General features: G+C 44.7%; 1 protein-coding gene across 1 annotated transcript in view; it reads left to right on the forward strand.

The window, feature by feature from the left end:
- The window catches only part of AGMO (alkylglycerol monooxygenase), a 375,267-nt gene that overhangs the window by 135,227 nt on the left and 218,015 nt on the right, over positions 1–22,025 (forward strand). The window contains exon 4 of the mRNA XM_063925088.1: positions 13,510–13,613. Coding sequence (XP_063781158.1) covers positions 13,510–13,613 — 104 coding nt within the window. The remainder of the gene's footprint in view (positions 1–13,509; positions 13,614–22,025) is intronic.

Genomic DNA, 22,025 nt, shown 5'->3' on the forward strand with positions numbered 1-22,025 from the left:
AGTATATACTATATATATTATATATAGTAGTACAGTGCAGCATTTTGGTGACCACCAGTATAGTAGTACAGTACAGTAGTCCATTGCTGTATCTTGCAGCTCCGTGTCACTTCAAGTATCCATATCTGTGCTGCATTGTTGTGAGCAGTATACAGTAGTACAGTGCAGCATTTTGGTGACCACCAGTATAGTAGTACAGTACAGTAGTCCATTGCTGTATCTTGCAGCTCCGTGTCACTTCAAGTATCCATATCTGTGCTGCATTGTTGTGAGCAGTATATATAGTAGTACAGTGCAGCATGTTGGTGACCACCAGTATAGTAGTACAGTACAGTAGTCCATTGCTGTATCTTGCAGCTCCGTGTCACTTCAAGTATCCATATCTGTGCTGCATTGTTGTGAGCAGTATACAGTAGTACAGTGCAGCATTTTGGTGACCACCAGTATAGTAGTACAGTACAGTAGTCCATTGCTGTATCTTGCAGCTCCGTGTCACTTCAAGTATCCATATCTGTGCTGCATTGTTGTGAGCAGTATATATAGTAGTACAGTGCAGCATGTTGGTGACCACCAGTATAGTAGTACAGTACAGTAGTCCATTGCTGTATCTTGCAGCTCCGTGTCACTTCAAGTATCCATATCTGTGCTGCATTGTTGTGAGCAGTATACAGTAGTACAGTGCAGCATTTTGGTGACCAATGGTATATAGTTGTACAGTATTCCATTGCTGTATCTTGCAGCTCCGTGTCACTTCAAGTATCCATATCTGTGCTGCATTGTTGTGAGCAGTATATATATATATATATATATATAGTAGTACAGTGCAGCATTGTGATGACCAGTATACTACAGTACAATAGTCCAGTGCTGTTCTCGCTGCTCAGTGTCAGTTCTCCGTAGTATCAGCAGTGCTCAGTAAAATCAGTGCCCAGTATAATTAGTGATTGATCAGTATAGTCAGTTCTCAGTATAATCAGTGTACTGTTAGATGTGCGCCCGTTTTCCACCATTAGTGCATTGGGATTTAGACAATACCTGTGGGTATTGTGTGTATAAGCGGTTCTGCTACCTGTGGGTATTGTGTGTATAAGCGGCTCTGCTATCTGTGGGCACTGTGTGTATAAGCGCCTCTGCCCCCTGTGGGTATTGTGTGTATAAGCGGTTCTGCTACCTGTGGGTATTGTGTGTATAAGCGGTTCTGCTACCTGTGATTATTGTGTGTATAAGCGGCTCTGCTATCTGTGGGCACTGTGTGTATAAGCGCCTCTGCCCCCTGTGGGTATTGTGTGTATAAGCGGCTCTGCTACCTGTGGCCACTGTGTGTATAAGCGGCTCTGCTACCTGTGGCCATTGTGTGTATAAGCGGTTCTGCTACCTGTGGGTATTGAGTGTATAAGCGGCTCTGCTACCTGTGGCCATTGTGTGTATAAGTGGCTCTGCTACCTGTGGCCACAGCACCTTCGTATCTTATCTACAGTGCATTGCTGTTACTCATCTGGTACTTCATAATGCAGACACTAGCAATATATACTACACTCTACACTATGTTATTCATTGTGCCCTGCGGCCACTCTGCACGCCCTCACAAAGGCCTACGCCCCCTTGACAATCGCACGCCCTCCCCCCTTACAATATTTACCCACTGCCATAAAAAAAAAAACAGGTAATACTCCATATAATAACAATTATAGCACAGCTGTAGCCCGTGCAGGGGATAATGAATCGTAGCCCCTTGCAACGGTATTTTCTGTCTAACACCTTCCCTCTCTTTATCCTCTCCCTACCACCCTGCCTCTCCCTATCCTTTACCGATAGCACAGCGTTTCTGTACATTCCCTTTCTCTCCCCCTACGCCTCTCTATCTTATCTCAACCGGAACCCATTTATGTATGCCCTCTATACTGCCCTGCGTTTCTGATTCTGTTATCTACCGCCCTGCGTATGTTCAAAGGCGTGCAGAGGTTAACGGGGCGTAGCCCCTAACGACGGTGTGAAGAGCGCCCGTAGGGCGCGATGAATCACCTAGTAACAAATATTAGCCCTTACCAGTCAGCTGTCCTCCTCCCTGTCCCTCAGTGGCGGGGGTTGTTCATAGTGGAGTTCTGCGAATACTGAGCAGTAGGCGGTCGGGCAGGTGTGGATGTGGGTGGGCAAGGAAAGCTGTGTATGCAGGCGGGAACTGGAAGATGGGCTGGCTGGGTGGTGAGACGCGGCGGCTGTGACCTATGATATCACACCGCCGCGTCTTCAAGGCAAAGGTCACGGCCAGAGCACGACTGATCCTCTAAGAAGAGCCCGGGCCAACAATTCACTCTGGAGGTGCATGAAGCTGCTCTGGCTCCGCGGCACACCTTGCAACTGGTTGCGGCACACTAGTGTGCCACGGTACACTGGTTGGAAAAGCCTGCACTAGAAGATAAAGTGGACGATGTGGCTAATGTCGACACAACGTTCACGTTACCATCCAGTGTGTATGCACTCCTGTGCGCCGCCAGCGAGGGCCCCCCACCGTCGTTCATTGTTTGCGGCATCAGCAAGTGTGTATGCCAGCCTGCCGGGGCCTGACGCACACAATATCGCTGGGTACACACTATTGTAGTATGTACCCAGCTTTAGATGCAAAACGATGTGAAGAGGATGCACAAGCAGCTCCTGCTAATTTAAATGCCTATATTCTGTGTGTAAAATGTATCTGCATGCAAAATAATATGCTACAGTGTTTTCCTGTCAAACACTGTAACATTATTTGGTATGCTGATACAGCCACATTAATCACAAAGAATATAGCCATGCCGCATATCAATTTAATCAGCAGGAGCTACTTGTGCGTCCTGGAGGACTGAGGTTTAGATAGGGTGTGTGTTGCTTCAATCATGGGACTTTTGGGTGACAATGGGTGACTTTCTCCCACTGTGTAACGGTTATACAAATAGATATTTTCCGGTTGGTCTGAAAAAAAATCGGACATTTCCTTGTTTAAATATCCCGTGAGAAGTCTGATCCGATTTGCATTGTAAATGTAAAAGACGCACACCATTACATTGGCCAAGTTCAGGGAAAAAGTCACATTATAATGTCCGACTTTGTGTGTCTTTTTCCCGGACACTAAACTCCGCTACCATTACATCCCGGCCCATGTCTGCACATATATTTATATATAAATCTTTGGGGGTTTTTTACACAAAAGCAGCAATTCTTCAGTGTAGCACTTGCAAAAACTTTAGAATTTATCAGTCCTGGACACACAAAGGAAAATCTAGAAAGCTGGTTCCCGGTCAAGAGTCACTGGTTCAGGGTCAGTTAATTACACAGCTCAGATACGTTCTCACTGTTACACTGCGGGGAGCAGAGCCGTTTGTCATTCGGAATGCAGGCGGAAGCCACAGGAGCAGATGAAGAAGGCCATAAAACGCCTCCACCTGTTGTCCATCTTGTTAGTTCACAACGAAAAATTATATTGAAATAAGATGCATTTTAAAACATTTCTGTCTTTTTTTTGTAGTTATTTTTATAATACCATTTATTTCATATAATTACACTATATAATTTTGTTTAGAACTTCACTACACCTGGATATTGCTTGGCAAATGCTGACAAATATTTATCTGCCATGTCTACTTATATGAAGCCTAAAACTAATGTATTAGATGCTGGTAATAGCTCTTCAATAAAAAAAAAAATATGGAAGAGATTTTAAAGAGCTCTATTATACGACTGTGGAAGGGTTAGAAGTTCCAGCTCTGAGAGTAAGCCCCCCTTCCATTTGCTATATCTGGCATGGGGTGTTTGATTCAGAGGGAATTGTCCAAACTGAAACCTCTTTATAGGATTTCTATATTTCTGTAGGTTCTGCTTTTGCTAATGGGTCAAATTTACAAGAATACCAGTACCTGGAACCAATTGATAGGACTCTGCAGCGGTCCTGAGCATTAAGATCATGGAGCTGAAACCAGTGTTTGAGAACTCAACAGGAGGCAACTCAGATAACCAATAACCCGGCTGGAATCCACTAAAAGTAATACAACCAGAGCTGGGTGCCTGGAGTACACAGTCCCCAGCATCCAGAGTTGACCACTCCACTGGAAACTCTGCATGAACCCTACCACTCAATGAGAAGACCTTCAGGATAACAACCATCATCAATGGTCACACTGATGCTCTGATGAGTGGAGAGTCACAGATGTGAGCTTAAGGCAGACGTGCTGAGAAGGGTAGTGGAAAGATGTGAAACTCTCAGAGAAGCATAACAGGCATAACACTGGATCTGTCCACTTGAACCCGTAAGGAGTAGGCTGAAAATATGCTGGCTGAATCGGACTGGAACCGGAGGAGACAGCAGGTGACTAGAAGTAGGTTGGAACCCCGAAGAAGGCTCAACTGGACTGGAAACAGAGAACACTGAAGATACCTTGTACCAGATTTGGACCAGAGGAATCATAAGGTAGAAAGAACTGGATTGGAACTGGAGGAATACTTGAACTGGACTGGAACCAGCAGGTACAGGAGGCGGACTCGAACCAAAGAAAGCAGCAGTGCCGAACACAGGCTGGAAGACTTCTACTGGCGAGAGTGATAACATTGTAGAGTAGATGGAACAGACTCACTGGTATGAGGGTGGAAGCTTCCTGCACATTCACAGGTAATAGGAGCACTGGCTCAGGCGGCAGATTGGAGTCAGAAGGTACACACAGAGGAAGCTAATGACAGGGGCAGCTTTAAAAAGGGCTCTCTTGCAGAGGATAGAAGAGAGCAGTCGTGTGAGTGCAGCCGACAGGCAGTGACTAAATGTTAGTGATAAGCTGATCTGATCCATCATAGCTGAGCTTACGCACCTTAAGTAAGTGCTGGCATTACCCTGGAACAGTATGGCTCACCTTGTAAAAGCATCACTGTACTGGATATAAGTGCCTGGTTGTGACAGTATGCATGCTATGGTAATAATACTTCTAGAGTTGTTGTCCTTGAGAAAGGTGTTATGACTTGCATGTTGATGAGACTGAAGTTGCTCCTGGTCACAATGCTGAACTTTAAGTCATAATAATTGTAATAATTCCATTTTTATTCCCATCAACCGTCATTGCTAGATTAATAGACTGAAAAATTACAGCAGAATTTATCATAGAGCACTTTCCAGAAATGTGTATTTAGGACAAATGTTGTTATTCGAAGTTTGTAAAGTTTGAAGAATTTCAGGAATTGATGGTTCATGGCCAAACACAAAGGTGTAAGGACCCCCTCATGCCAGCCAAGTCCTTCGCCAACTTTCTGCTCCTTTGGAAAGGACACCCTCCTGATTTGTAAATGAACACGCTCTGTATGTGTAAGCATTTTGCTTAAATACATGCTCATTCTGTAGAGGGACCAAACCAGATTTCACACGGCCATTCTGCCATTTCATGCTGAAATTGTGTAACGAGCTTGGTCAGCCCTCAATGTAGCAGATCTAAGGGAGCATTCACAAGTATTATTGTATCATGTCTACTGATAATAATATATAGGCGAAGAAACAAAACTAAGATGTTTGCAGTATGTATCAATCAGTGAAAAGATTGGAGAAGTGGACCGGTCTCAACTAATCAACTTCTACCTATAATTTTATAGACTGTACTTGATAAATGTTACCTCAATGCTATGGACAATTGGTTGCTATGGACAAATTCTCCACTGGTCCGATTCTCTACTCTTTTCACTTCTTGATATATCAACCCCTAAATCTACAGAGTTCTCAACAACATGCTATAAAACACTAAGAGCGGTATTCAATTATTTTCACCCCTTTTCACACCCGTTCTGTTTCTGTCCATGGGGGCATGGTATCATTATTTCAGCTTTCTACCGCTAGACTAGCGAGGCATCCAACCCTTCACACGGCTAAACCTGATTACTATGGACGCAATATGCACGATAACGGGGATCATTTTAGACAGGAGATTGAGCATGATATATCGTTTGAATACTGCCCTAATGCCCTTATTTATCAATGCGTGATAAACTTCACCGTGAGTGATAAATTTCACAGCCAATCCGCTTCTAACTGTCATTTTTCAAAAACAGGGGTCTATTTAGTAAGCCTTGGATGGAGATAAAGTACCAGCCAACCAGCTCCTAACTGTCATTTTTCAAATATAGCCTGTGACATGGTATTTAGCAGCTGATTGGCTGGTACTTTATCTCCGCCCACTTTATCTCCATCCAAGGCTTAATAAATAGACCCCATAGTCTGTAACATGGTAGTTAGGAGCTGATTGGCTGGTGCAATTTATCACTCACAGTGAAATTTATCACTCTTTGATAAATAAGGGCATAAAACTGCATTCTGCAGTGAAAAGCAAAAGTCTCTTGACTTCTTCCGAGGGACATATGCTTCCAGAACAATATGGAGATGTATGAAACGTTGCCTTGTAAGTGAATGACCCTTTAAAAAAAGTCTGCGCTTGGCCGGTATCCCGCACGGCTGCCGAAATTGGGCGTCCCTATATATCAAACCTTGAAGAGTGATAAAGTGGAGAGAGATAAAGTGCCAACTAATCAGCTCCTAACTGTCATTTTTCAAACACAGACCGTAAAATGTCAGAATCTGATTAGCCGGTACTTTATCTCTCTCTGAAGATGTCCCATACTATATTGTAGTTCTAATGTAGACTCCTTGTGGCACATCTCTGGGTGCACTCTAAGCAATATAATAAAAAGTTCAACACACACACACACACACACACACACACTTGTTATGTATAGTAATCACAGTCCTAAGGTTCCATCGCTCTCATGATTCACTTAATCTGTAAATTAGGCTCATTTACATTACATGGTTCTGTTGGACAGTAAAATATACACAGTGCCTTTTCTACAATAAATCCCCGTCAGCTAATCAGCAGTACAGGGGTGGTCTATTGTACTCGTTCAGACTGCCAAACTACTTTGCTAAGCTGTCTATTTTATTTGTTCTACTGGGAAGTTTCTCACATATGCTAATAATACTATAACAGTGTTTCCTCTGCCAGAACCAGCCTTGGACAATGGGAAGATTTTATATTTTAACAAATTGTATCAGTTTAAATGCATTTTGCTTTGATAAACATATCATTCATTGTGCCATACTGTGCTGATATTGTAATGCTATAGAGGGGTGGGGTACAGTTTAGTGATCAAATCTTTCCACGGCAGTATGTGGGGTGATAGTTTGCCCCATATGCCATCTGTTAGGTGTGCTGCATCTCTGTAAACACCGCAATTTCCATAGGGAAATATATATTTGTTTTAGTTTATATTAATGTAATTGGACAATATTGGAATTCTGCAGTTCCTAGAGGACTCATAAAAAAACAGTATCAAATTATTTAAAAAAATGGTAATGCAATTTCCTACTGTTAAGCACATGCAGCATTTGGCTTTGCAGGGAAAGATGATGGAGTTTGCAAGCCTGCATTACCTGTGTTCACCATGCAACGCGTTTCACAACGAGAATCCCTCTACAAGCAATGAGCTTGTAGAGGGATTCTTATTGTGAAACGCGCTGCATGGTGAACATGGGTGGCGTGCAAACTCCATCAACTTTCCCTGCAAAGCCAACAGATGCACAAGTTGCAAGACGGCGCTATCCGTGTTCACCATGCAATGCGTTTCACAATGAGAACCCCTCTACAAGCAATGGAGAAACACTAAGAATCCTTTGAGAAGCTAAAACCTTCTTAGATCATAGTGCTTATAAGGTATTATCGGTACAGTATAAATAAAAGACTGCACTTAGGAGCAATGAAGCCAATAGACAACAATATGTCCCCATTGACTGTAGAAGGATTCCATCTGAAACGCATCACAGGGGGTATATGAACAGGAACTTAAGTGTTTGTTATATGCCTGTTGCTCTACATTGCATGTAAGTGCAATCTTCAATTCAAAATAATAAATCCCTAAACGCACTTCTACGCAGCTTCATTTTGCCGTGTGTTTGTGCAACACTAATGAAAGTGATGTTTAAATGGAACGTAATATATAATTAGCAACTAATTTACTACACTAAAGATGTATGGTGTGGAAGGTGGATGCTGTACTGATTCTCAGTGGTTACTGTTCATTTCAGAGTTAATTTTTATTAAATCTAAACAGGTTTGTAGATATAGGAAATGGTTTCTGTATACACTAATTGTTATGCGCTCATTGTTTTCACTGTAGTGCTGTTTTTTGTTTTGATTTGTGTTTTTGAAATAAGGTTAACATGTGTGTTTGAGTATCTTCCCACCATTGAAAAGCTAGGGAGAAGAAAACCATGAAATGAGAAGATTTGGATGGATGGTCCCTTTAATGACTGCATATAGGGCCTAATTCAGACCTGATTGCAGCAGCAATTTTGTTCTCTAATGGGTAAAACCATGTGCACTGCAGGGGGGACTGATATAACATGTGCAGAGAGAGTTAGATTTGGGTGGGGTGTGTTCAAACTGAAATCTAAATTGCAGTGTAAAAATAAAGCCGTCAGTATTTACCCTGAACAGAAACAATGTAAACCACCCAAATCTAACTCTCTCTGCACATGTTATATCTGCCCCCCCCCCCCTGCAGTGCAATATGGTTTTGCCCATTAGAGAATAAGGCCGCCGGGATCCGAATTCGACATATTCAATAAAAAACGGATTCGACAGTACCACTGTCGAAAAACGGACCAATTGACGATAGTGTGCGTCCTGGATTTGACTTCATGGACGGCATAAAAGTGTTAAAGAAAACCTGAAAAAATTGCGTGGGGTCCCCCCTCCTAAGCATAACCAGCCTCGGGCTCTTTGAGCCGGTCCTGGTTGTAAAAATACGGGGGGGAATGACATGGAATCCCCCGTATTTTAACAACCAGCAACGGGCTCTGCGTCCAGTCCTGGTGCCAAAAATACGGGGGACAAAACACGTAGGGGTCCCCCGTATTTTTAACACCAGCACCGGGCTCCACTAGTCAGAGAGATAATGCCACAGCCAGGGGACACTTTTATATCGGTCCCTGCGGCCCTGGCATTAAATCACTAACTAGTCACCCCTGGCCGGGGTACCCTGGAGGAGTGGGGACTCCTTAAATCAAGGGGTCCCCCCTCCAGCGACCCAAGGGCCAGGGGTGAAGCCCGAGGCTGTCCCCCTCATCCAAGGGCGGCGGATGGGGGGCTGATAGCCATGTGTCAGAAAAAAAGAGTATTGTTTTTTGTAGCAGAGCTACAAGTCCCAGCAAGCCTCCCCGCAAGCTGGTACTTGGAGAACCACAAGTACCAGCATGCGGGGGGGAAACGGGCCCGCTGGTACCTGTAGTTCTACTACGAAAAAAAAATACCCAAATAAAAACAGTACACACACACCGTGACAGTATAACTTTATTACATACATGCACACCAACACACACACATACTTACCTATGTTGACACGAAGTGTCGGTCCCCTTCTCCACGTAGGATCCACGGGGTACCTGTAAATAAAATTATACTCACAACAATCCAGTGTAGATCGGTCCTCTTCTTAGTTTGTAATCCACGTACTTGGCAAAATAAAAAAACGGAAATCACGGACCACGCACTGAAAGGGGTCCCATGTTTACACATGGGACCCCTTTCCCCGACTGCCGGTACCCCACGTGACTGCTGTCAAAGAGGGTCCCTTCAGCCAATCAGGGAGCGCCACGTCGTGGCACTCTCCTGATTGGCTGCGCGCGTCTGAGCTGTCAGGCGGCGCACTCGAGATACACTGTAGCACATAGGCGCTCCATTGTATCCAATGGTGGGAACTTTGCGGTCAGCAGTTGATCGCGAGTAACCTCAACTGATTTTGTCGAAAATGCCCCGTTTTTCAACATCTGCGGCAATTCGACCGCAATTGCATATACCCCAAAATGTGCTGCTGCGATCAGGTCTGAATTAGGCCCATTGAACATTTTACTCAGATTATAATGTCAATGTGCCATTTTTCTATTTAGGCCTGTTTCGCTAATACACTTTAAATGATCCTCTGTCTAGAGATATTTGAAAGTATACAGAACATTCAATAATCCATTTCTAAAGGAATTATACCAAAATTTGCACTACATCATTTTCATGCACACCAAATTTTTACATCTTGCCTGGCATAAGTGTCATCCCTTCCAATTTGAAAGTAAAAATACACAATTAACATAAATTTTTGTTTTAATACAATTTCAATATATTTACTTTTTATCCTTTGCTTTTATACACATTCCTGAGTAAGGACTATTTCTAGCTGAGTAAATACTGCGTGTGGAGAATTTACGGCTCTTGGCTGCGGTCCCATGTATAAAGTACCGTTAAATCTGACACTGAGCACAACGCTGCAGAATGGGGATTTTTATCCTTCGTGATGAGAGTTTGTAAGAATTTCTTTTTAGATTCATCGTTCCGATCTGTTACATCTCAATGTTGCAGCCACATTGGCAACCCTGAAAGGAATCACACGTTTACTGTATCCTGGCAGGAATCACACATTATTCTACCCTGACAGGAATCACACGTTATTCTACCCTGACAGGAATCACACATTATTCTACCCTGACAGGAATCATACGTTATTCTACCCTGGCAAAAATCACACATTATTCTACACTGGCAGTAATCAAACTTATTTTTCCCTCGCAGGAATCACACATTATTCTACCCTGACAGGAATCACATATTATTCTACCCTGGCAGGAATCACACGTTATTCTACCCTGGCAGGAACCACACGTTATTCTACCCTGGCAGGAATCATATGTTAGTCTACCATGACAGGAATCACACGTTATTCTACCCTGACAGGAATCACACATTATTCTACCCTGGAAGGAATCACACATTATTCTTCCCAGGCAGGAATCAAACCTTATTCTTCCCTGGCAGGAAACGAACCTTATTCTACCCTGACAGGAATCACATCTTTTTCTACCCTGACAGGAATCACATGTTAGTCTACCCTGACAGGAATCACACGTTAGTCTACCCTTGCAGGAATCACATATTATTCTTCCCAGGCAGGAATCAAACGTTATTCTACCCTGGCAGGAATCACACGTTATTCTACCCTGACAGGAATCACACATTATTCTACCCTGGCAGGAATCACACATTATTCTACCCTGGCAGGAATCACACATTATTCTACACTGGCAGGAATCACACATTATTCTACACTGGCAGGAATCACACATTATTCTACACTGGCAGGAATCACACATTATTCTACACTGGCAGGAATCACACGTTATTCTACACTGGCAGGAATCACACGTTATTCTACCCTGGCAGGAATCACACGTTATTCTACCCTGACAGGAATGCCACATTATTCTACCCTGACAGGAATCACGTATTATTATACCCTGGCAGGAATCACGTATTATTCTACCCTGGCAGGAATCACACATTATTCTACACTGGCAGGAATCACACATTATTCTACACTGGCAGGAATCACACGTTATTCTACCCTGGCAGGAATCATGTTAGTCTACCATGACTGGAATCACACGTTATTCTACCCTGACAGGAATTACACGTTATTCTACCCTAGCAGGAATCACGTGTTATTCTACCCTGGCAGGAATCACACATTATTCTACCCTGACAGGAATCAATAGTTAGTCTACCCTGGCAGGAATCACACATTATTCTACCCTTGCAGGAATCACACATTATTCTTCCCAGGCAGGAATCAAATGTTATTCTTTCCTGGCAGGAATTACATGTTATTCTACCCTCACAGGAAGCACACGTTATTTAACCCTGACAGGAATCCCACTTTATTCCACCCAGAGAGTGATCACACGTTATCCTACCCTGGCAGGAATCCCACTTTATTTCACCCTCACAGGAATCACGTATTAGTCTGCCCTGACAGGAATCACATGTTTGTCTACCCTTACAGGAATCATATAATATTCTACCCTGGCAAGAATCATACATTATTCTACCCTGACAGGATTCCCACATTTGTCTGCCCTGACAGGAATCACATGTTATTCTACCCTGAGAGGAATCACAAGTTTATTCTACCATGGTACTGTAGATATCACAAGTTTTTTCTACCCTGGTAGAAATCACACGTTATCCTGCCCTGACAGGAATCACATGCTATCCTGCCCTGACAGGAATTACACGTTATCCTGCCCTGACAGGAATTACACGTTATCCTACCCTGACAGGAATCACACGTTATCCTACCCTGACAGGAATCACACGTTATCCTACCCTGACAGGAATCACACGTTATCCTACCCTGACAGGAATCACACGTTATCCTACCCTGACAGGAATCACATGTTGTTCTAGCCTAGCAGGAAATGGAATCACACATTATCCTACCCTGATAGATCAAACATTATTTTTCCCTAACAAGAATCATACACACGTTACTCTACACCAGAGGTTCTCAAACTCGGTCCTCAGGAGCCCACACACTGCATGTTTTGCAGGTAACCCAGCAGGTGCACAGGTGTATTAATTACTCACAGACACATTTTAAAAGGTCCATAGGTGGAGCTAATTATTTCACTTGCGATTCTGTGAGGAGACCTGCAAAACATGCACTGTGTGGGCTCCCGAGGACAGAGTTTGAGAACCTCTGCTCTACACTGACAGGAATCACATTATTCTTCCCTGGTAGATATCACATGTTGAGGCTACCCAGGCAAGAATCATACATGTAGGTTACTGTGGCTGTTGCTCTGCAGCAGGTTCTATTTTGGGGTTTCTCTGGAACCTCGGCTGCTGTATGTTATGCTGAATGCTGTGAAGTGACGGCTAATGAGTCAGCATCAGTTCAGTTCTGTGCACGTTGGTCAGTGTTGGTTGCTATCTATGTGACGGCTTTGTTTGCTGCTAGAGCAGAATTGTGGCTACTACAGTACATCATTTTAAGGAGATTGTAAAGCCCATAGGTCAGATAGTACACCACACCCCTCACTCTGTATTATGTATATTAAAAGCAATTCGCTGTAGACTTTGTAAATTATTATTTATCAAAGTATGTAATATGCACTTTATATTCCAGCCCAGGAAACCTCTTATGGTTATGTTGGTATTTGTAGTACCTGTAGGTCCATCTGGCCAAGAGGTAATAAAAGATTCTCCGGCCATTTGATAATCATGCCTAAAATCACTGATAATACCAGGATGAGGACTGTAGTACCTATATGAGAATACCGACCAGGCTTTGGCAACCTATAGCTCTCCAGCTGCTGTGAGCCACAATTCATAGCATACCCTGACAACAGAAGGCTAGCAGGGTGCTCTGGGAATTGTAGTACTACTGTAGATGACGGGCGCACACAAGGTTAATACCGCTACAAGCAGACAACTGCAGATCTTTGGAGAAAACTGCCAGCATGGTGAGGAAACAGTTTTGCTCACTTCACAAATGGTAGGCAGTGGACCCAGCTGCCACAGAGTATATTGGGACTTGTAGTTCCTCAAAAGCTCACAAGTCACTGATTGCTTATTCAGTAGTGAAGTGTATCATTTGTAAACTAATTATGCCCTTTTTTTTCTACAGAGGTCAATATAGTTTGGGCCGGTCATCAAACTCATCACAGCTCAGAGGATTACAACCTAACTACTGCACTGCGACAGTCCTTTCTGCAGAAATATTTTTCTTGGGTAAGTGACACAATTTATGTATTCAGGGGTGTAATCCTAAAAAAATTATTTTCCAGTGCTACTGTCATTCAATCATGAAGGTGAGACCATAGCGACACACAAAGTATGTTATGAAAATGTAGAGTGGTACGATGCATACAGTAATGTGTCACATTTCCAGCATAGAATGAGAGAAGTGGCACTATGCATATGTTGAATATCCCAGCATAGAATGAGAGAAGTGGTACTATGCATATGTTGAATATCCCAGCATAGAATGAGAGAAGTGGCACTATGCATGTGTTGTATATCCCAGCATAGAATGAGAGAAGTGGCACTATGCATGTGTTGTATATCCCAGCATAGAATGAGAGAAGTGGCACTATGCATGTGTTGTATATCCCAGCATAGAATGAGAGAAGTGGCACTATGCATGTGTTGTATATCCCAGCATAGAATGAGAGAAGTGGCACTATGCATGTGTTGTATATCCCAGCATAGAATGAGAGAAGTGGCACTATGCATGTGTTGTATATCCCAGCATAGAATGAGAGAAGTGGCACTATGCATGTGTTGTATATCCCAGCATAGAATGAGAGAAGTGGCACTATGCATGTGTTGTATATCCCAGCATAGAATGAGAGAAGTGGCACTATGCATGTGTTGTATATCCCAGCATAGAATGAGAGAAGTAGCACTATGCATGTGGTGTATAACCCAGCACAGAATGAGAGAAGTGGTACTTTGCATGCATTGCATAATCAAGCACGGAATGCGACAAGTGGTACTATGCATAGGTCATATTTCACAGCACAGAATAAAGGAAGTAGTACTATGCATGTGTCACATTTCCCAGCACATAATGAGAGAAGTGGCACTGTGCATGTCACATTTCCCATTCCAGAATGAGAGAAATGGTACTATGCTTGTCATATATCCTATTCCCAGAATGAGAGAAGTGGTGCTATGCATATGTCACATTTCACAGCAAAAAATGAGAGAAGTTATGCTATGCATAATATGTCAGATTTTCCAGTACAGAATTAAAGAAGTTGTACTGGTTGAGTATCCCTTATCCAAAATGCTTGGGACCAGAGGTATTTTGGATATCGGATTTTTCCATATTTTGGAATAATTGCATACCATAATGAGATATCATGGTGATGGGACCTAAATCTAAGCACAGAATGCATTTATGTTACATATACACCTTATATATTTTATAGCTAAAGCTGGGCATACACCATACAGTTATCTGGCAGATCATCTGGCTGGTTGGAATGAAAATCTGGTAATGGATGAGAGCAAATGATAAGCAACCAGACAGAACCTGTCATTCAGACAAATTGGATAAATCACAGATTTAACCAATTTATATGAATGACATTTTGTGACCGTTTTCCAATGTTTGGGAGCAAGTGGTCAATTGTCATTTGCTCTCATCCAGCACCAGATTTTCATTCCAACTAGCCAGATCTGACAGATAATTGTATAGTGTATGCCCATCTTAAGATAAAAAGCACAATATAAAATAGAACTACAGACTTGCCAAGATTGGGGAAAGGTGCATGCGATAGAACGGTAGAAACTATTATAAGGGACTTGCATCTGCCGTCTGTCTAGTCCCAATCAGTAGCTACCATTCACCAGATCCATCCTATAATACAGCACTTCTGAAGGCCCAAGACAGAAATCCCCAGTAAAACATGTACGGGTGTGTTTGTGCATCACAGACATGGTGGGACTCCAGTGGATAATCCTCCGGTATTCTAAAATGGGGGTTTAATACTTCACCCACTTAAAGTCTCTCTGCGGGAGGTTGGCAGGGGTTGGCGGCAGTCAGCTTTACACGTCTTGTGCTACCTAGATACACTCTTAAACTGCCCACAAGTTCTGGTCATTTTCATCTAATTAAGTGACACATTATGGTGTGATTTTATATTGCTATATATTGGATAAAACCCATTTATAACACTTGTAGGCCCTCACAGCATCACCTTATCTGAATGCAAAGTCTATTTTTAAAAGTAATTTCCCCAGGCATGGATTGCTTACCACAGCAATATCTCTTTAAGCAAAGCCTAAACAAGCTGAGCTGTGCTTAATTACACCTGTTCAGTCCTGTGTGCCAAGAAAAATATCTGATCAGCCTGGAGAAGAAGGGCTGGACCGATCGGCATCTATTATGGCCTCTAACAGTTTATGTTGCAGCAGGTGCCTGGGAAATGTGTAAGGTCATCTGGCCAGTGTAAGTATATAAAACAGGAAAAGACATCTTACAGGTTCTGCCATGTGTGCTGCTTCCAGGATTTCTGTCAAACCATAAAGCACATTTTTTCAAGCACTGCATGGTATGAAGACATAAGCCTCGGCCCTCGCAGAGTCAGGCCCCCATACATCAGCAATTTAAAAAAAAAAAACTATTTGCAGATTCTGAGAGTTTTTCTCCCACATTTAAAAATCCACCGATCTGCACCCATACGTTACAGATATTTTTTCAGTGATTTGCAGATCATTTTCAGCAAATACAGATCAGCCAATCTTGAAAGGCTTATCAATTGTTCCCATACACTAGCAATCTACAGTCCCAATTGATCTGTGAAATCCAACATGTTGGACAACCTGATTTACCAATCCCAATCCCAGTCACTTTTGGGTTGGAATCTGCGATCTGTGAACCCCATACATTGCAGATTTATTTACACAATCATCTACAAAACTCCAAATTGCCCCAATTGATTGCTGATGTATGGGGGCCTTAAGCAGTGCTGCAAGTATGGCGGTGCGGGGCGGTACTGCGTACCGGTAAGAAATTGACAGCCGTACGCAGTACCACCGACCCGACCACCTTGCTTGCAGCAGATGTGTGTGAGGGGAGGGGCATATGTGTATCTGGCACTGTGGGGGCATATCTGTACCTGGCATTGTGGGGGCATATGTGTATCTGGCCCTGTGGGGGCATATGTGTATCTGGCACTGTGGGGGGCATATGTGTATCTGGCACTATGGGGGCATATTTGTATATGGCACTGCACTATTGGGATCATATGTGTATCTGGCCCCCATAAGTGTATCACGCCCCCATTTTCATTTCCACGCCCCATGTGGCATCTGGCCACACCCATTTTTTGACCACTAAGACATAATTTCTACTTGCACCACTGTCAACTGCACAAAGCAGAGGCGGCCATTTTGTGTGCTGAACCAATATTCAGGAAAATGCACCCGCTAAGAACTAATTACATCAGTAGGCGTTCTACACTTCTATTATGCTAGGCAGGATACTGTACACTTTAAATCTGCCACATAGTTACCAACTTGCTGGCTGCCCTGATCAAGGAAGGGGTATCCGAGCATGAAAGTCGACAATAACAAAATGCAATGTCGACATCAGGAGGGGCAAATGCTGAATTTCTGAAGGGAGGGGGGGGGGGGGGGCGGGGACATTTCCTAAATGTTTGATTTTAGAGCGATTGTTGCCAGCCCATGAAGGATGCATGATTAGCATGGAGCAGGCTATAGTCTGCCCCTAACATAGTGCAGTGTATGTAATACAGTACATCAGACATATGCAGGCCCAGTGATCATGATAAGCCGCTTACCAGATTCTCTCTCTGGTGCGATGACTGAGCGCTCAGATCCACAGACCCACACACAGCAGACTTGCTAGGAAAATCTACTGCCACTGGGCATGTGCAGCAGCTCCAATCAAACCTTTATACTGCATGTAGTGACCACTGGCCAGGCTGTGAGGATGGAGGTTTCTGGGCAACTGGAACCCCCCCTCCGGGTTTTGCCTATGATCAGAATTTTGACATTGTTCAAACTGTAGACAGGAACAAGGTTGACATCTTCAAACTATCAACAGGTTCACAATGTCGACATCCAAAATATGAAATATTGACACAGTGAGGATGCCAACAGGTTAGGTACCGATGGGAGGGTTAGCGTTAGACTGCGGTGGGAGGTTCAGGTGGGAGGTTAAGTTTTGGCACTAGGGGTAGGGTTAGGGTTGGGGATTAGGGTTAGGGTTTGGGATAGGGTAGAACTACTTACCAGAAGGCCGTTCCTCAGACACCTGTGTAGGCACTGATACTAACATGGCCACTGGGACCTGGAAGAAGACGCTAGAGCTGCCGCAGTCACTGTAGTCGCCAGGACAAGGTATGACACCTCTAGACCACCTAGAAATGTTTCTCTATCGTCCTAGTGGATGCTGGGGTTCCTGAAAGGACCATGGGGAATAGCGGCTCCGCAGGAGACAGGGCACAAAAAGTAAAGCTTTCCGATCAGGTGGTGTGCACTGGCTCCTCCCCCTATGACCCTCCTCCAAGCCTCAGTTAGATTTTTGTGCCCGGCCGAGAAGGGTGCAATCTAGGTGGCTCTCCTAAAGAGCTGCTTAGAAAAGTTTAGCTTAGGTTTTTTATTTTACAGTGAGTCCTGCTGGCAACAGGATCACTGCAACGAGGGACTTAGGGGAGAAGAAGTGAACTCACCTGCGTGCAGGATGGATTGGCTTCTTGGCTACTGGACATCAGCTCCAGAGGGACGATCACAGGTACAGCCTGGATGGTCACCGGAGCCTCGCCGCCGGCCCCCTTGCAGATGCTGAAACAAGAAGAGGTCCAGAATCGGCGGCAGAAGACTCCTCAGTCTTCTAAAGGTAGCGCACAGCACTGCAGCTGTGCGCCATTTTCCTCTCAGCACACTTCACACGGCAGTCACTGAGGGTGCAGGGCGCTGGGAGGGGAGCGCCCTGGGAGGCAAATGAAAACCTATTTGGCTAAAAAAATACCTCACATATAGCCTCCGGGGGCTATATGGAGATATTTAACCCCTGCCAGAATCCACTAAAGAGCGGGAGACGAGCCCGCCGTAAAAGGGGCGGGGCCTATCTCCTCAGCACACAGCGCCATTTTCCTTACACAGCTCCGCTGGTCAGGACGGCTCCCAGGTCTCTCCCCTGCACTGCACTACAGAAACAGGGTAAAACAAGAGAGGGGGGGCAAAATAGTGGCAAAAATTATATTATAAAAGCAGCTATACAGGGAGCACTTATTATAAGGCTATCCCTGTCATATATAGCGCTTTGGTGTGTGCTGGCAGACTCTCCCTCTGTCTCCCCAAAGGGCTAGTCGGGTCCTGTCTTTGTTAAGAGCATTCCCTGTGTGTCTGCTGTGTGTCGGTACGTGTGTGTCGACATGTATGAGGACGATATTGGTGTGGAGGCGGAGCAATTGCCAAATATGGGGATGTCACCTCCTAGGGGGTCGACACCAGAATGGATGCCTTTATTTATGGAATTACGGGATAGTGTCAACACGCTAAAGCAGTCATTTGACGACATGAGACGGCCGGACAATCAATTAGTGCCTGTCCAGGCGCCTCAAACACCGTCAGGGGCTGTAAAACGCCCTTTGCCTCAGTCGGTCGACACAGACCCAGACACAGGCACTGATTCCAGTGGCGACGGTGACGAATCAACCGTATTTTCCAGTAGGGCCACACGTTATATGATTTTGGCAATGAAGGAGGCGTTACATTTAGCTGATACTACAGGTACCACTAAACAGGGTATTATGTGGGGTGTGAAAAAACTACCTATAGTTTTTCCTGAATCAGAAGAACTAAATGAGGTGTGTGATGAAGCGTGGGTTGCCCCCGATAAAAAGATGCTAATTTCAAAGAAGTTATTGGCTTTATACCCTTTCCCGCTAGAGGTTAGGGCGCGCTGGGAAACACCTCCTAGGGTGGACAAGGCGCTCACACGCTTATCTAAACAAGTGGCGTTACCCTCTCCTGAGACGGCCGCACTTAAAGATCCAGTAGATAGGAGGATGGAAAATATCCAAAAAAGTATATACACACATACAGGTGTTATACTACGACCAGCTATAGCGACAGCCTGGATGTGCAGTGCTGGAGTAGCTTGGTCAGAGTCCCTGATTGAAAATATTGATACCCTGGATAGGGACAATGTTTTACTGTCTTTAGAGCAAATAAAGGATGCATTTCTTTATATGCGTGATGCACAGAGGGATATCTGCACACTGGCATCACAGGTAAGTGCTATGTCCATTTCGGCCAGAAGAAGTTTATGGACGCGACAGTGGTCAGGCGATGCGGACTCAAAACGGCATATGGAAGTTTTGCCGTATAAAGGGGAGGAGTTATTTGGAGTCGGTCTATCAGATTTGGTGGCCACGGCTACAGCCGGGAAATCCACCTTTTTACCTCAAGTTACTCCCCAACAGAAAAAGACACCGACTTTTCAACCGCAGCCCTTTCGTTCCTTTAAAAACAAGAGAGCAAAGGGATATTCATATCTGCCACGAGGCAGAGGAAGGGGGAAGAGACAGCAACAGGCAGCTCCTTCCCAGGAATAGAAGCCCTCCCCCGCTTCTACAAAAGCCTCAGCATGACGCTGGGGCTTCTCAAGCGGACTCGGGGGCGGTGGGCGGTCGTCTCAAGAATTTCAGCGCGCAGTGGGCTCACTCGCAGGTAGATCCCTGGATCCTGCAGATAATATCTCAGGGATACAGGTTGGAACTAGAGACAGATCCACCTCGCCGTTTCCTGAAGTCTGCTTTACCAACGTCCCCCTCCGAAAGGGAGACGGTCTTGGAAGCCATTCACAAGCTGTACTCTCAGCAGGTGATAGTCAAGGTACCTCTTCTACAACAAGGAAAGGGGTATTATTCCACTCTATTTGTGGTACCGAAGCCGGATGGCTCGGTAAGACCTATTCTAAATCTGAAGTCATTGAACCTGTACATAAAGAAGTTCAAGTTCAAGATGGAGTCACTCAGAGCAGTGATAGCGAACCTGGAAGAAGGGGACTTTATGGTATCCTTGGACATCAAGGATGCGTACCTCCACGTTCCAATTTACCCCTCACACCAGGGGTACCTCAGGTTCGTCGTACAAAACTGTCACTATCAGTTTCAGACGCTGCCGTTCGGATTGTCCACGGCACCTCGGGTCTTTACAAAGGTAATGGCCGAGATGATGATTCTTCTTCGAAGAAAAGGCGTATTAATTATCCCATACTTGGACGATCTCCTGATAAGGGCAAGGTCCAGAGAACAGCTAGAGATGGGATTAGCACTGTCTCAAGAAGTGCTAAAACAGCACGGGTGGATTCTGAATATTCCAAAATCCCAGTTAATGCCAACAACTCGTCTGCTGTTCCTAGGGATGATTCTGGACACGGTTCAGAAAAAGGTTTTTCTCCCGGAGGAAAAAGCCAAGGAGTTATCCGAGCTTGTCAGGAACCTCCTAAAACCAGGAAAGGTGTCTGTACATCAATGCACAAGAGTCCTGGGAAAAATGGTGGCTTCTTACGAAGCAATTCCATTCGGCAGATTCCACGCAAGAATTTTCCAGAGGGATCTGTTGGACAAATGGTCAGGGTCGCATCTTCAGATGCACCAGCGGATAACCCTGTCTCCAAGGACAAGGGTATCTCTTCTGTGGTGGTTGCAGAGTGCTCATCTATTGGAGGGCCGCAGATTCGGCATACAGGATTGGATCCTGGTGACCACGGACGCCAGCCTGAGAGGCTGGGGAGCAGTCACACAAGGAAGAAACTTCCAGGGAGTGTGGACGAGCCTGGAAACGTCTCTTCACATAAACATTCTGGAACTAAGAGCAATCTACAATGCTCTAAGCCAGGCAGAACCTCTGCTTCAGGGAAAACCGGTGTTGATCCAGTCGGACAACATCACGGCAGTCGCCCATGTGAACAGACAGGGCGGCACAAGAAGCAGGAGTGCAATGGCAGAAGCTGCAAGGATTCTTCGCTGGGCAGAGAATCATGTGATAGCACTGTCAGCAGTGTTCATCCCGGGAGTGGACAACTGGGAAGCAGACTTCCTCAGCAGACACGACCTTCACCCGGGAGAGTGGGGACTTCATCCAGAAGTCTTCCACATGCTGGTAACCCGTTGGGAAAGACCAATGGTGGACATGATGGCGTCTCGCCTCAACAAAAAACTGGACAGGTATTGCGCCAGGTCAAGAGATCCGCAGGCAATAGCTGTGGACGCGCTGGTAACGCCTTGGGTGTACCAGTCGGTGTATGTGTTTCCTCCTCTGCCTCTCATACCAAAAGTATTGAGAATTATACGGCAAAGAGGCGTAAGAACGATACTAGTGGTTCCGGATTGGCCAAGAAGGACTTGGTACCCGGAACTTCAAGAGATGATCACGGAAGATCCGTGGCCTCTACCTCTAAGGAGGGACTTGCTTCAGCAGGGTCCCTGTCTGTTTCAAGACTTACCGCGGCTGCGTTTGACGGCATGGCGGTTGAACGCCGGATCCTAAAGGAAAAAGGCATGCCGGAAGAAGTCATTCCTACTTTGATTAAAGCAAGGAAGGAAGTAACCGTGCAACATTATCACCGCATTTGGCGAAAATATGTTGCGTGGTGCG

Source organism: Pseudophryne corroboree, chromosome 5 (genome assembly GCF_028390025.1).
Source record: "Pseudophryne corroboree isolate aPseCor3 chromosome 5, aPseCor3.hap2, whole genome shotgun sequence".
NCBI classification, from domain to species: domain Eukaryota; kingdom Metazoa; phylum Chordata; class Amphibia; order Anura; family Myobatrachidae; genus Pseudophryne; species Pseudophryne corroboree.